Here is a 13,465-nt window from a genome sequence, read left to right as displayed (position 1 = left end):
TTAGGGAAACAATGAAACGTGTCCTGTGTGTCTCTGTGGGTGAGGAATGGTCGTGTGAGCTGTCGCCTTTCGGGCCTTTCAGGGCATAACTCGAAGGAGTGTGAAGGATTCCTTAGAACAGACAGAAACGAAGGTCCGGCGAGGGGCAGCCGACGTACCCGGCGGGAGGGAGGCGGAGCCGGAAGTCAAGGCGGGGAGGGGCGGGGGGGTGGAGGGAAAAGCAAGCCAGGAGGATCTTGCAGCTTCTTCTAGTAGTTTCCAGGCGCTGCCGGGCGGCCGCGACCGGGCTGTCCTGAGGCTGTGGCTGTGGCTGCTCGGGAGCTGTTGGCGGTGCGATAGGAGAGCCGATGGCCAAGTGGGGTGAGGGAGACCCACGCTGGATCGTGGAGGAGCGGGCGGACGCCACCAACGTCAACAACTGGCATTGGTGAGGGCCGGCGGGCCAGGCCGCGGCCGGGCCGGGGGCTGCGGGGGGGTGGGCTCTGGAACCTTAGCCGGGACACTGCTGGGGTCGAGGCAACCCTGCCTGCCAGGAGATGGGCGTGGGTCCTTCCTGTCTCCAGGGGTCCGTAAGTCGCAAGCCTCTCCAGCCTCTGACCTCCGTTTCATTGGGTGGAGGGGAGGCCCGGGGTTGGGGTCGGGGGAAGACGTAGAAGGCTGCATTCCAGACGAGGGGGGTTCCATAGGAGGACTTAGCCCTCCCCTCGGCTGCTGCATTCAGCCTGAGCGGAGAGATGCTTCTCACACGTGGCCGGAGGCGTCATTGAGACCCAAAACTGCCGTGTATAGTGTTGAGAGATTGCAATGTTAGGCTCGGGAGGGTTGGAGTTACTATTTTTTCGGCTTTCGGGTGGAATTAAAAGTCAGTCATAAGGGATCGCTGCCTCACTCCAGAAAGCCAGGTCTTAGAACGTGTTGTGCAGGTGCTCAGAGCTGAGTGATGCTCCAAGGCGCCGTGGCCTCTCACCCGGAACTGTTAAGTTGGTTGTATCGTCGCTCCAGGGACTGCCGCTGGTTGCCGGGCAATCATGGTTTATAATCCAACTACTCTTAAAAGCCTACTCTCTTTAATGAAATCTTCTGCAAGTAATATTTTTTATTCTTTCTGAGTCCACTGAACTTTGTACGTAAACTGTAGTTTTACTTTGTTGCAGCTCATCTTACTGTTGTTTTCTCTACTAGTTAGAAAGTTAGAAGGTAGATAGTTTTCCTTTGTATTTCAGCCTGCTTCCTCTCCTCTTAACATAGAATGGGTTGACTTTAATTTTTGTTTGTTTTGAAACCCGGGACTTTCGTTGTTTTCAGGGCCATTTGAAGGGCAAAAAATTTATAACACAGCGTGAATTTGATAGGTCAAAACACTGCGCTAATGAGATCAAGATTATTGGTTTATTCTTAACTGGACCTTTTGGCTCACTGCGTTCCGTAACCCCCTTGTGTGCTCCTGACCTCAGAAGCGCACAGTTTTCCATTTGGTCAGACGGGGGCGCCATGTTAAAGTATTCAGTACTGACCCCAGCACCATCATGCTGAGAGTGGAAAGGAGAATTTTCCATTAAGTTTGAAACCATGCCATACAGCAGTAGTCCTTATTGACAGTATAGGACTCCTGGTCTTCCTAAGCGCGTTTGTAGACATGGTGGAGTGGGGCTGAGGGTTTTGGGTTCTTTTCCAGCCTCCTGTAGCCTTGGGTGCTCTTGCATAGAGCAAGCAGTGTATCCTTCATTCGCTGCTGGTCCATAGCTCTGTTTGTTTTTCAGGACAGAGAGGGATGCTTCGAACTGGTCCACAGATAAGCTGAAAACACTGTTCCTGGCTGTCCGTGTGCAAAATGAGGAAGGCAAGTGTGAGGTGACAGAAGTGAGTAAGCTTGATGGAGAGGCATCCATTAACAATCGCAAAGGCAAACTTATCTTCTTTTACGAGTGGAGCATCAAATTAAACTGGACAGGTAAGTCTGTGCTCGGCTTTTAGGACAGGGGTTAACGGCATTTTGATTGACCTGTTCAGGAGCCAGGGAGAACAGGTTTTGAGAGGTTATGAGCTTTCTTCGAGGGAGATAGTGCTGCTTTAGAGTCCTATAGGAAGCAGTATCAAATGTTGAAATTTTTCTGTCCATTTCTGCAGGACACTAAATGGGTTTCCTCTCTGTGGGTCTCACAAGTCTCTACTGATGTAGCAACTGGGCTGCTGAATCTTTGGGCCTTGTCCTGTTTGGGAGCATACAATGTTGACATTTTTTCAGACTAGCTATTTCTGCCTCTTGGATGACTTGAAAGTAGGCTATGGGAGTTTTTGGCTTTTGTTTTTTTAATTCCATTGTGAACCTAATAGTTTAGAGTGCTGTGGTAATGCTACTTGCATGTGATTATAACGGGCCAGTTTTATTCTCTAGCTTAATGTCTCTTTTGTGAGGATATTAGGACAGAATTGGGGCCATCCTTGGATGGTCCTGACAGGAAGGAAAGACGGTAGAGTTAAAAGAGTACATGTACGGGGCAAAACCTGGAAACTCTTCTCAAGTGAGTGGTCACAAAGAGGCACAATGTATTTTTGTCTTTTTTTTTTTTTTTTGTTAATTAAAACGTAGCAGTCTGGAAGAAACCATAGGTGTCGTCTTTCCCAGCCTCCTTTTTATAGATGGAGAAACTGAGGCCTAGAGAGGTAAAGATAAATACATGTTAACTTTGAAATACAGTCAGTTCTGCTAATAACGTGACACGTGTTTCTAAAATTCACCACACTATGCAGAATCTTCTAACAAAAACCACAGGGCTTGTAGGGAAGATAGGGTTAGGGACATGACAGAATACTCAAAAGCTTCATCAGTGATATTTTTTTAAATTTAAGAATGTAAAAATTGGTGGCACAGTTTACACATATTAAATCATAAGAAATACATAAATCATTTGACAAATATTGTGCTTTACCTTGACCAAAACCTGAGGTTTGCTTGTGAAAGTGGGCATCAGGAGCACGGGGGGACGTGGCTTGTTTTGAGGTGCTGGAAGGAGAGTCGTAGGAAATCAGAAGGAGCATCATAACACCGGTCGTGGGTGGCGTAGCTCCTGACACACGTGGTGAACTGAGGTCACTGTCAGATAAACGCTGAGACGTGTGTTTTGTGTTTTCCTATACAGCTCTCATTAGGTTTCTTTGTGGATGAAAGTGCATATAACCAAATACGAAATTCGTGTTACAATCAAATCGTCACTTAATATACATATAGTATTGGAACAAATTTGTATTTTCAAAACAAGTGTTTTAGCAAAACTGCCAGTACTAGCTATTAACCCACATCCTCAGCAGAGTCCATGCTAATGCTGAATTCACGTAGCTGTTAGTCTCACACTGGTAACACAGTTATCCCCAGAAATCTGATGAGAAAAGACATTTCAGGGAGGGGGGGGCCAATGGCTGCATCTGGTGTGGCAGCCACCTTCTCTCAGAATAAAGAAGGTGGGTTCAGTGTCCAAAAGAAGCATAAGCAAAATAGTGGTTAGGCGTCCGGAGCAGGAGACTTAGCCTGGAGAGGAGGAGACTGATAATACTGTTACTTTTGACAGGTACCTCCAAGTCTGGAGTGCAGTACAAGGGCCATGTGGAGATCCCCAATTTGTCTGATGAAAATAGCGTGGATGAAGTGGAGGTTTGTGTTTTCTAATTCCTCATCTGTCTGAGTCTTCCACATCCTCTTATTCTCAGATGAGAAAAATGACCTGTCATTCAAGATTACAGACCAGGCTTGGCCTAAGCATTCAGAACCCTGGTCTGCAGACGACTTTCTGGGTCTGTGGTGCCATTAGCTTCCCGAGCAGTTGATGCTTATTCAGTTACTTTGCTCTAGTGAGTGGTGAGAGCTGTAACATTAGCCACTTTTGTCTTGGCAGTAGGTGGCAGAGAGACCTCGAGAAGAAACGCTCGCAGGGATTGCGCGAATACCTCACCGTCATGCATTTCCTTTGCAAACGTCAGCAGTTATCTGACTGCTCAGCACCTACATCCTCCAGTGTGGGTGCCTCTCAAGCTATTTACCACCTGCTTCTGATCTTTCATTCAGATTAGTGTGAGCCTTGCCAAAGATGAGCCTGACACAAATCTCGTGGCCTTAATGAAGGAAGAAGGGGTGAAACTTCTAAGAGAAGCAATGGGAATTTACATCAGCACCCTCAAAACAGGTATCCTTTGAATAGTTATGAGTGCCTTGAGAAGATAGTTTTCCATCTGTCAGATGCTAATTAAGGGGCTTGACAGTTCTTTCTTTAGTAAATGAGTAGAAATTTGGGCAGAGGAGGCTTTTATTTCATCTTGAAATCAGTCTGTAAAGTTTGAATAAGGGAAAGATTTAGAGATGTGTTGTCTAGTGCATTGGCTGTTGAGGATGTGAAATGTGGCAGTCCAAATTGAGATGTGCTGTGAGTATAAAATATGCAATAAATTTTGAAGACTTCGTATTTTTTTAAAAAGAGGAATATCTCAATTATTTGATATTGACAGCACACAAATGGTAGAATGGATATATTAGGCTAAATGTGGTCAAAATTAATTTCACCTGTCCGTTTTAACGGTTTGGGGTGGTTACTAGAAAATTTAATGTTCCATTTAAGGCTGAGGTGGTATTTCTGTTGAACTCACTGATCTAAAGACCCGGAATCTCCAGACTGAGCACTTGAGCACAGTCCTGGACTATTCTCAGGCTTAGGTGGATAGCAGTCCTCTCAGCTGTCCCCCAGAACTCCAGCTTTGGCCATGTGGTATGGTCTGTGGGTCGGAGTACTGATGGTGACCATCAGAGGGAGCCAGTGTAGAGGTGGGAACCAGTGCTCTGAGGCCCTAACAGCTGTGGCTGTCCTACAGAGGTACGGCAGAGTGGAGAAGGGGACTAAATACAAAGCTGCGATCATCTTCCCCACTTTGAAGGCTTTGGAAGTGCCACTGCATTCATTGGCTGCCATCTGTAGTAGACCTCACACACATTTAACAAGTTGTGCTTCTTCTAATTCATTCAAGGGTTTCAGGTAATCCCAGGGACCATACTACATTCTGTAGGATGCACTCAGGTACCCATCTGTCATGGATCAAAGGGAAAGACGTAAAATGGATAGACTCCTCCTTCTGTTGTCATTACCTCCTCCTGAGTTAGGACAGCCATGTTTGTAAACTACAGTGAAGCCCCAAATCTCAGCTACTGAGAAATAACTTCCAAGAGCCGGATTTTGTCTTTTCAGAGTTCACACAGGGTATGATCTTGCCTACAGTGAATGGAGAGTCAGTAGACCCAGCCGGGCCGCCAGCACTGAAAACTGAGGAGCGCAAGGTAACCGGTATCCCTGCGTGGTGGGGCGGGAGGCTGTCTGGAAAGGGAGTTGAGACACTGCCTCTTCCTTAAGTCTTTATCTCAGCTCTTTTTCTCCCACCCTAACCTCCGAGCCAGAGGTGCTGCTTTTCAGGGTCCACAGAATGTAGTTGTCTGTAGCCCCATCTTTAACCTGGTTTTTATTCATTTATGACAGACCCCTAGAGCAAATGGAAGCCATCAAGCCATCAGGGGCTTCAGAGTCCAACTCTTGGCATTTAACACCAGTGAGGAGGTTATGAACACAGGTTCCCCTGTATGCATCTAAAATAATATATGGACATTTCATCTTTTGATATTAAAGGTCTCATCAAAGTATCAGAGGTTACTTAGGTCACTGACTTCACCTAACAGGAAACTGATTGAGTTCATCCCATTGGAAGGGAGAACAAACTTTTTTCTGGAGTTGGCACTTGTTTGGTTTGGCTTCAGCACTTGGTTTTCAGCCCTCTTGCCCCTTTGTCAGCACTCTGAAGGATATTCTGGGAGTGCTGCTTCCAGCTATTTTAATAGACATTCTGCTTGAGGATTACACAGGACTCTTCAGAAGTACATAATGATTTAGTGTGTCCTTTGGCAGTGGGCATTTAAATAAGCATCACTGTCTTTCACCCAGAGTGGCATTGAGAGTTTGCTGAGAAAGTTTCCCTCCTGACAGAAATGCCTATGCACATAAATTTCCTCTGACCCCCTGTAATAATTTAGCCTTGGAGGTGACAAGGTTTGTGAGAATGAATGGCAGTGTGTCCCTGCAGCCTTGTGAAGTGAGGTCTCACCAGTACTCTATAAACTGACAGTTTCACTGCCACTTCCACAGGCTAAGTCTGCTCCTTCAAAAACCCAGGCCAGACCTGTTGGTGTCAAAATCCCCACTTGTAAGATCACCCTTAGAGAAAGCTTCCTGACATCACCAGAGGAGCTCTATAGAGTTTTTACCACCCAAGAGGTAAGTATAGTCCTGTCTTTCCAGCTCCTGGCGTCTGCTGTTCCAGGTGACTAGAGTTGTGGGCACATCCTCTCATTGTGCAGAAAAGTGCTGAGTGGAACCACGAGGCTTTCCTCATTCACGAAGAGGCAAAGGAAAGAATGTTTGTTCAAGCCACCACTCATCAAAGTGGATTTGCCTTTTTTTTTTCTTCTTGTACTAGTTTTGGGTCCTGTAAGTGGGAACAACTGGAATCATTCATGTTAGAAAAGTAAATGGACCCAATGTACTAGCATCCTGGATTTAGAAAGAATTACTTGAGTTGAAGCATGGTCTCTGCTGGAACAGAAAAGAACCTGAAGCTGGTTCTTGGGCAGAGTAGTGTCTTTGGAATTGAGAGCTGAGGCACGCAGGTGTCAGCTGGCATTTCTCCACGGTCCCCCTGAGAGCCACACATCTTCCGCCCTCCTTTTTTTCTGCAGCTCGTTCAGGCCTTCACCCACGCTCCTGCTATGTTAGAAGCAGACAAAGGTGGCAAGTTTCACCTGGTAGACGGCAATGTCTCTGGAGAATTCACTGATCTGGTGAGTTCCTGCTAGCCAGGAAGACTTTTATCAGCTTAGAAGAATAATGTGTCCCTCCCTCCCTGCTCCCCGCCTTTTTCTTTCCAGCTCTGTAGATAAAATGTAAGACTTTAATCTCTTGGGTCAGTAAAAGCTCATTTTGTTTTTCAAAGGAATGCTACAGTTGGACTCTCACCTTCCTATAATTTTTTCCTTCGTGAGGTAAAATTAGTTCTTCCGGGAGAAAGCAAACATCGAAAAGAGGCTGACCTCTCTGATTATTTCAGGTCCCTGAGAAATACATTGCGATGAAGTGGAGGTTTAAATCTTGGCCAGAAGGTAAGCACGCATGTTTGTTCATTGCCATTGCCTCCAGAACCCTTTCTTTTCCCCCCTCGCCTCAGGCCCCTATGGAAACCCTGGATCTGAAACCTCCCTCCCTCTGCCTTCCCCCAGGGCATTTTGCCACCATCACCTTGACCTTCATCGATAAGAATGGAGAGACTGAGCTGTGCATGGAGGGCCGAGGCATCCCCGCCCCAGAGGAGGAGAGGACGAGGCAGGGCTGGCAGCGGTACTACTTTGAGGGCATCAAACAGACCTTTGGCTATGGCGCGCGCTTGTTTTAGGCCCCGCAGCGGGGGTACAGCCTGCCCAACACTTGAGTCCAGCCCTCCCCTGACCGGGGCTGGTGACTCACAGGACCGCACCATCCCAACCACTAACCTGGGGCTGGGGCCCTGTCCCTTCATGTATACCTTGGGTTTGTGCATGTTTGCTGGGTGGGAACAGAGGGTGATTTCTCTTTTATGTGTACATACGCTAAATAAACGTAATTTAAAAAACATGCATGTCTGGAACCTGTGTTGATGGGGTGGCTGTATTAAAGAGTTCCCCTGAAGGTTTTGAATTTTTAAAAAAAGGGTTTTGTTTCCTTCTAGCTAAGTGTACATAATCAAGAGGCATGAAGGGAGCTGCTTCTCACCAGCAAGCATTCCTGAGCTCATGTCCTTTCATACTGAAGACCCGCAAAAAAGGGCAGTGAAATGTAGCCTGGCGGGGGTGGGGGTGATACTTTGCGGTAAGCAGTACCAATAAACTCCATGGCTGGTGGAGGTGGCATTCTGGGGCTCCCACTCCCCATGGCCTCTTACCCTCTTGCAAAAAGATCACCAGGCGCTGGTTTGAGATGCAGACAGAGATTCCCCATCCCGTGGGTCTTGTGTTTCTATTCACTGAGGTTCTGTTTATTGAGCAGTTTCTACCTTCCAGACACTGCACTAAGCAGTTTCCTTACAGTAGCTTCATTAGCCCCCACAATCACCCTGTGAGATAGATACTACCACCATTTCTGTTTTACAAGAACCTAGTCCTTGTATTTCTTAATTGATACCCCAGATCCTACCACAGATAATTTAGCAGAGTTGGGGTTTGGAACAAGAACTGAAAACTGCAGAGCCAATGCTCAAGTCCAAACTTGTCTACTGCCTTGTCATTGCATTCATCCCCACAAAGAAGCAGCTACATTTCTAGCATGTTGGGCGTCCCTCCCGGAGTAGGACATTCCAGACCTATTACTCCCAGAAAGAAGAAAAATTGAAAATCCTTGTTAGAGTAGTTTTAAATACCTGGTTCCATGTAACAAGCTTACTGAGCACTGACCAAGTAGGGTCAGTGCTACTGACCTTAGTGGGGCCCAGGCTGCCATGTTCAGGTAGAGATAAACTACCTACATGCATGCGTGCTTAGTCGTGTCCCAACTTTTTGCGACCTTATGGACTGTAGCCCGCCAGGCTTCTCTGTCCATGGGGGTTCTCCAGGCAAGAATACTGGACTGGGTCACCATGCCCTCCCCCAAGGTATCTTCCTGACCCAGAGATCGGACCTGCGTCTCATGTCTCCTGCGTTGTCAGGCAGGTTCTTTACCACTAGCACCACCTGTGAAGCCCAACTACCTGCATGGGGAGGGTCATTTCCTGGACAAGCCCCACCCCGGGTCCACCCCAGTGAGAGTCAGCTTCTGATCCAGACACCATCCCCTGCAGCTACAGCTATTTGTTTCATCTATTTTTGCCTGTTTTATTAAGTGGCATGGATGCCTGCAGGCTAATCCTACCAATATGAGCTGGTCAAAATGTAATTCAAGCAGAAAGTCAGTACTGGTCTGGATAATTTAGACCCCCAAGATCCCCCCGCCCCCTGGCTTGAATTACTCAACAAGTGCTGGACGGAAGCAATCTTCGTCTAATTGGGCATTATGTCTGCTGCCTGGGGGTCCAAAAAGTACTTTTATAAAAAATAAAGTACATGGACTCGAGCTTGAATCAAATCAAGAATTTTGTGGAACTGCCCTGGTGGTCCAATGGTTAAGACTCAGCATTTCCAATGCAGGGGGCACAGGTTCGTTCCTTAGGGAACTAAGATACCACATGCTATGTGGTATGGGAAAAAAAAAAAAAAGGACCCCCTTCTAACACAGAGACCGGTGACAAAGAAGGACCGCTTTCACACCTGGCTGGAAAATTACCAATTCCATAATACCTAGGAAAAATCTGAAGCAAAGTTTACTAATGCCTTAATAAAAATCAAAGCATCAGGCAAAGTAGCTGTCATGTGAGAGCTCAACAACATTCACATCCCCGGTACTGATGCTGTTACAACTTCCGTCCCACTGACAGCATTCTGGTTAGGTATCAGAGCCTAAAAAGCAGAATGACAGAGCTAAAAAACAGAACTTTGGACTTGGGTTTGAATTGTAAATGCACCACCTAACAACTTGGACAAATTTCCTCATCTGTAAAATGGGTATAATAGGTAACTATGAGAGCATTAGGGGCTTCCCAGGTGGTGACAGTTATAAAGACCCCACCTGCCAATGCAGGAGACCTAAGAGACGTAGGTTCGATCCCTGGGTCGGGAAGATCCCCTGGAGAAGGGCATGGCAACCCACTCCTGTATTCTTGCCTGGAGAATCCCATGGACAGAAGAGCCTGGTCTATAGGGTCATAAAGACTTAGATACGACTGAAGCGACTTAGCACTCACAAGAGCATTAGAGATGAACAGAGAAGCTCTGGCAGCTGGTAGCATGTTACCTGGGGATTCCCTGGTAGTTCAGCTGGTAAAGAATCTGCCTGCAGTGCGGAAGACCTGGGTTTGGTCCCTAGGTTGAGAAGATCCCTTACCTGCTGACTTCTGGGCTCCCAGGCCCACATATGTTCCTTTAAGCAGGAATTGATCTTTTAAAAAGCCGGTTAACTGCCCAAATTGCAAATCCTAGGCTAAGGGTTCACCTCCACTAAAGTACCACCTGAGAGGAACCTGTTAAATGAAGGAGAGTGGACTCTACCCCAGTGACTCGTCCTGGGTGTGGGGTGTAGCCTGTGAGCTTACATTTTAATATCCCAGGTGACACTGATACCAAGGATGGATTTTGAGGAGCACTTCAACATATTAAGAAAATCTAATTGTAATGGAGGAAACAAGGAAGCACATCTGGGTCCCTTTTGTGAATAATGAGACAAAGGAGCTGAAACATCCTGTCTTCCAAGAGACCAGGACCATCAGCAGGATCTGGCAGGTTTGTACTGGGGGTTGTTTTAAACACTAGGTAGAATTCAATGTGACCAGTCTTGCCTAGCCTAGGACCCTTTATGAGGTAACCCAGGGTGGGGGAAATGGGGCAAAGCCATCCAGGTGGCCGAGGCAATAGCGGTGGTGTTCTTGCTGGATGTGTGGTCACAGATGGCTCCCGGGGTCCAGGACAAGAGTAACAGCCAGGTGAGCTAGGATGGCCTACACTGGACCAGAGCGGGGGAGGGCCCTCTCTTTATTTCCTGGGCCCTTCCCGGCTTTGACACCAGCCACTCCTAAAATCCTCCCTTTAGCAGGGTCAGTGACCCCTCTGCACCTGTTTCTCCTCACACACAGGTGTTCCCTAAGCCCGCAGCCACCTGCACGGTGTCTCTTTCTCCTTTGTACAGTTTGAATAAACACTGTTTTATAGCTGATCAACACCCCAGTCCCTTCAAAGCTCTTTTCCAGCCCCCGTTTCTTTAGTTTCTCTCATCTGTGGCTTGACATGGTAGCAATTTAGAGTGTCACTTAGATTACAGATTTAAAAATGGGGCTGTGTAATTGCCAAGCTTTAGGTATAGATTAAATTTAGATAGTGCATTTTAGTGTCAAGGTAAATTATATTAGACAGGAGGGGGATTCGCGTTCAGTTCAGTCACTCAGTCGTGTCCAACTCTTTGCGACTCCATGGACTGCAGCACGCCAGGCCTCCCTGTCCATCACCAACTCCCAGAACCTACTCAAACTCATGTCCATTGAGTCTGTGATGCCATCCAACCATCTCATCCTCTGTCGTCCCCTTCTCCTCCTGCCTTCAATCATTCCCAGCATCAGGGTCTTTTCAAATGAGTCAGCTCTTTGCATCATGTGGCCAAAGTATTGGAGTTTCAGCTTCAGCATCAGTCCTTCCCATGAACATTCAGGACTGATTTCCTTTAGGATGGACTGGTTGGATTCCTTGCAGTCCAAGGGACTTTCAAGGGTCTTCTCCAACACCATAGTTCAAAAGCATCAATTCTTCTACACTCAGCTTTCTTTATAATCCAACTCTCACATCCATACACGACTACTGGAAAAACCATAGCCTTGACTAGACAGATCTTTGTTGGCAAAGTAATGCCTCTGCTTTTTAATATGCTGTCTAGGTTGGTCATAGGTTTTCTTCCAAGGAGCAAGCGTCTTTTAATTTCATGGCTGCAGTCACCATCTGCAGTGATTTTGGAGCCCAAAATATAAAGTCTGCCACTGTTTCCACTGTTTCTCCATCTATTTGCCATGAAGTGATAGGACCAGATGCCATGATCTTAGTTTTCTGAATGTTGAGCTTTAAGTCAACTTTTTCACTCTCCTCTTTCACTTACATTAAGAGGTTCTTTAGTTCTTCTTCAACTTTCTGCCATAAGGGTGGTTCCATCTGCATATCTGAGGTTATTGATATTTCTCCAAGCAATCTTGACTCCAGCTTGTGCTTCCTCAAGCCCAGCTTTTCTCATGATGTACTCTGCATATAAGTTAAATAAGCAGGGTGACAATATTCAGCCTTGACGTACTCCTTTTCCTATTTGGAACCAGTCTGTTGTTCCATGTCCAGTTCTAACTGTTGCTTCCTGACCTGCATACACACTTCTCAAGAGGCAGGTCAGGTGGTCTGGTATTCCCATCTCTTTCAGAATTTTCCACAGTTTATTGTGATCCACATAGTCAAAGGCTTTGGCATAGTCAGTAAAGCAGAAATAGATGTTTTTCTGGAACTCCCTTGCTTTTTTGATGATCCAGTGGATGTTGGCGATTTGATCTCTGGTTCCTCTGCCTTTTCTAAAACCAGCTTCAACATCTGGAAGTTCTCAGTTCAGGTATTGTTGAAGCCTGGCTTGGAGAATTTTGAGCATTACTTTACTAGCGTGTGAGATGAGTGCAACTGTGCAGTAGTTTGAACATTCTTTGGCATTGCCTTTCTTTGGGATTGGAATGAAAACTGACTTTTTCCAGTCCTGTGGCCACTGCTGAGTTTTCCAAATTTGCTGGAAAATTGAGTGCAGCACTTTCACAGCATCATCTTTTAGGATTTGAAACAGCTCAATTGGAATTCCATCACCTCCACTTGCTTTGTTTATAGTGATGTATCCTAAGGCCCACTTGACTTCACATTCCAGAATGTCTGGTTCTAGGTGAGTGAGCACACCATCGTGATTATCTGGGTCGTGAAGATCTTCTTTGTATGGGATCAGCATTAGGTATAGATTAAATTTAGATAGTGTATTTATTAGAAAGGAGGGGAATTAGTTTCCTGTGAAAACAGACTCTCGTGTATCTCTATCTTCTTTTTAGGAGGGGAATTAGTTTCCTGTGAAAACAGACTCTCGTGTATCTCTATCTTCTTTTTTTTTTAATGTTTCTGCTAAAACATAATAAAAACGTTCCTGAGCTAATCGTGGGCTTCCCTGGTGCTAATCCTATTAAATTCCCCATTCAAGAGACAGGGAAATGAACTTGGCTCCCATCTAGGGACCTGAGATGCTGCCCTCTTTGATCCTGTAATATTCTAGTTGCACCAGTGTTGTTAGATTGTGATCCCAGACCAGACTAACACACTTACCTTCAGGTGTGATGGTAACTGGAAACATCTGGCTCTCTGAGCTTCTCCAGGTAGCGGCTCTGAACACACCTTGTCTCATCCGGCTTCCTGATGTGACTTCCCCAAATGCCTGGAGTAACAGTGGAGTGTATGGTAAGGGTACCAACTAAGGCAGGGTATAGGTCCACCTCAGTCATCTTTTAGGTGTAGTCCTTGGGACAACTGTGCATCAGATCCCCTTGCGGCAAGTTCCTTGGGGAAGTAGGGCCACTTCCTCTGGTGTCAATATAATTTCTCTCTCTGACCAAAGGACTCTGAATGTGCCCCTGAGGTCCTGCTAGCTCCTCCTTGCCTCTCAGGTAACCCTTTATGAGTCTGAGTAAAGATAACCTAACCAATGTAAGCTCTGCACCCCGGATCTCTGTCTGCCCAGCTGGGTTGTATGTGTGTTAAGTTGCGTCGGTCATGTCT

General features: G+C 46.4%; 1 protein-coding gene across 3 annotated transcripts; it reads left to right on the top strand.

The window, feature by feature from the left end:
* Positions 1-117: 117 nt before the first annotated feature.
* AHSA1 (activator of HSP90 ATPase activity 1) lies at positions 118-7,685 on the top strand. Of its 3 annotated transcripts, XM_061156528.1 has the most exons (10): positions 118-133; positions 253-427; positions 1,761-1,951; positions 3,567-3,649; positions 4,061-4,178; positions 5,229-5,317; positions 6,174-6,302; positions 6,764-6,865; positions 7,132-7,183; positions 7,301-7,685. In XM_061156528.1, exons 2-10 carry the CDS (start codon positions 348-350, stop codon positions 7,471-7,473), a joined length of 1,017 nt encoding a protein of 338 aa, XP_061012511.1. In that variant the 5' UTR covers positions 118-133; positions 253-347; the 3' UTR covers positions 7,474-7,685. The 3 variants fall into 3 exon arrangements, with proteins under 3 accessions (XP_061012511.1, XP_061012512.1, XP_061012510.1); XM_061156527.1 differs by lacking the exon at positions 118-133 and having other exon boundaries at positions 201-427; XM_061156529.1 differs by lacking the exons at positions 118-133; positions 6,174-6,302 and having other exon boundaries at positions 200-427.
* Positions 7,686-13,465: the final 5,780 nt, after the last annotated feature.

Source organism: Dama dama, chromosome 12 (genome assembly GCF_033118175.1).
Source record: "Dama dama isolate Ldn47 chromosome 12, ASM3311817v1, whole genome shotgun sequence".
Classification (NCBI taxonomy): domain Eukaryota; kingdom Metazoa; phylum Chordata; class Mammalia; order Artiodactyla; family Cervidae; genus Dama; species Dama dama.
Note: the sequence above shows the minus strand (reverse complement) of the source record. Positions and strands in the feature narration are given on the sequence as shown.

Excerpts from the sequence above, each read along its gene's own strand:
- AHSA1 (XM_061156528.1), top strand. The coding sequence starts at position 348 with ATGGCCAAGTGGGGTGAGGGAGACCCACGCTGGATCGTGGAGGAGCGG. Across the intron at positions 6,303-6,763 it reads GAGTTTTTACCACCCAAGAG|CTCGTTCAGGCCTTCACCCA; the intron begins GTAAGTATAGTC and ends TTTTTTCTGCAG. Across the intron at positions 7,184-7,300 it reads GTTTAAATCTTGGCCAGAAG|GGCATTTTGCCACCATCACC; the intron begins GTAAGCACGCAT and ends GCCTTCCCCCAG.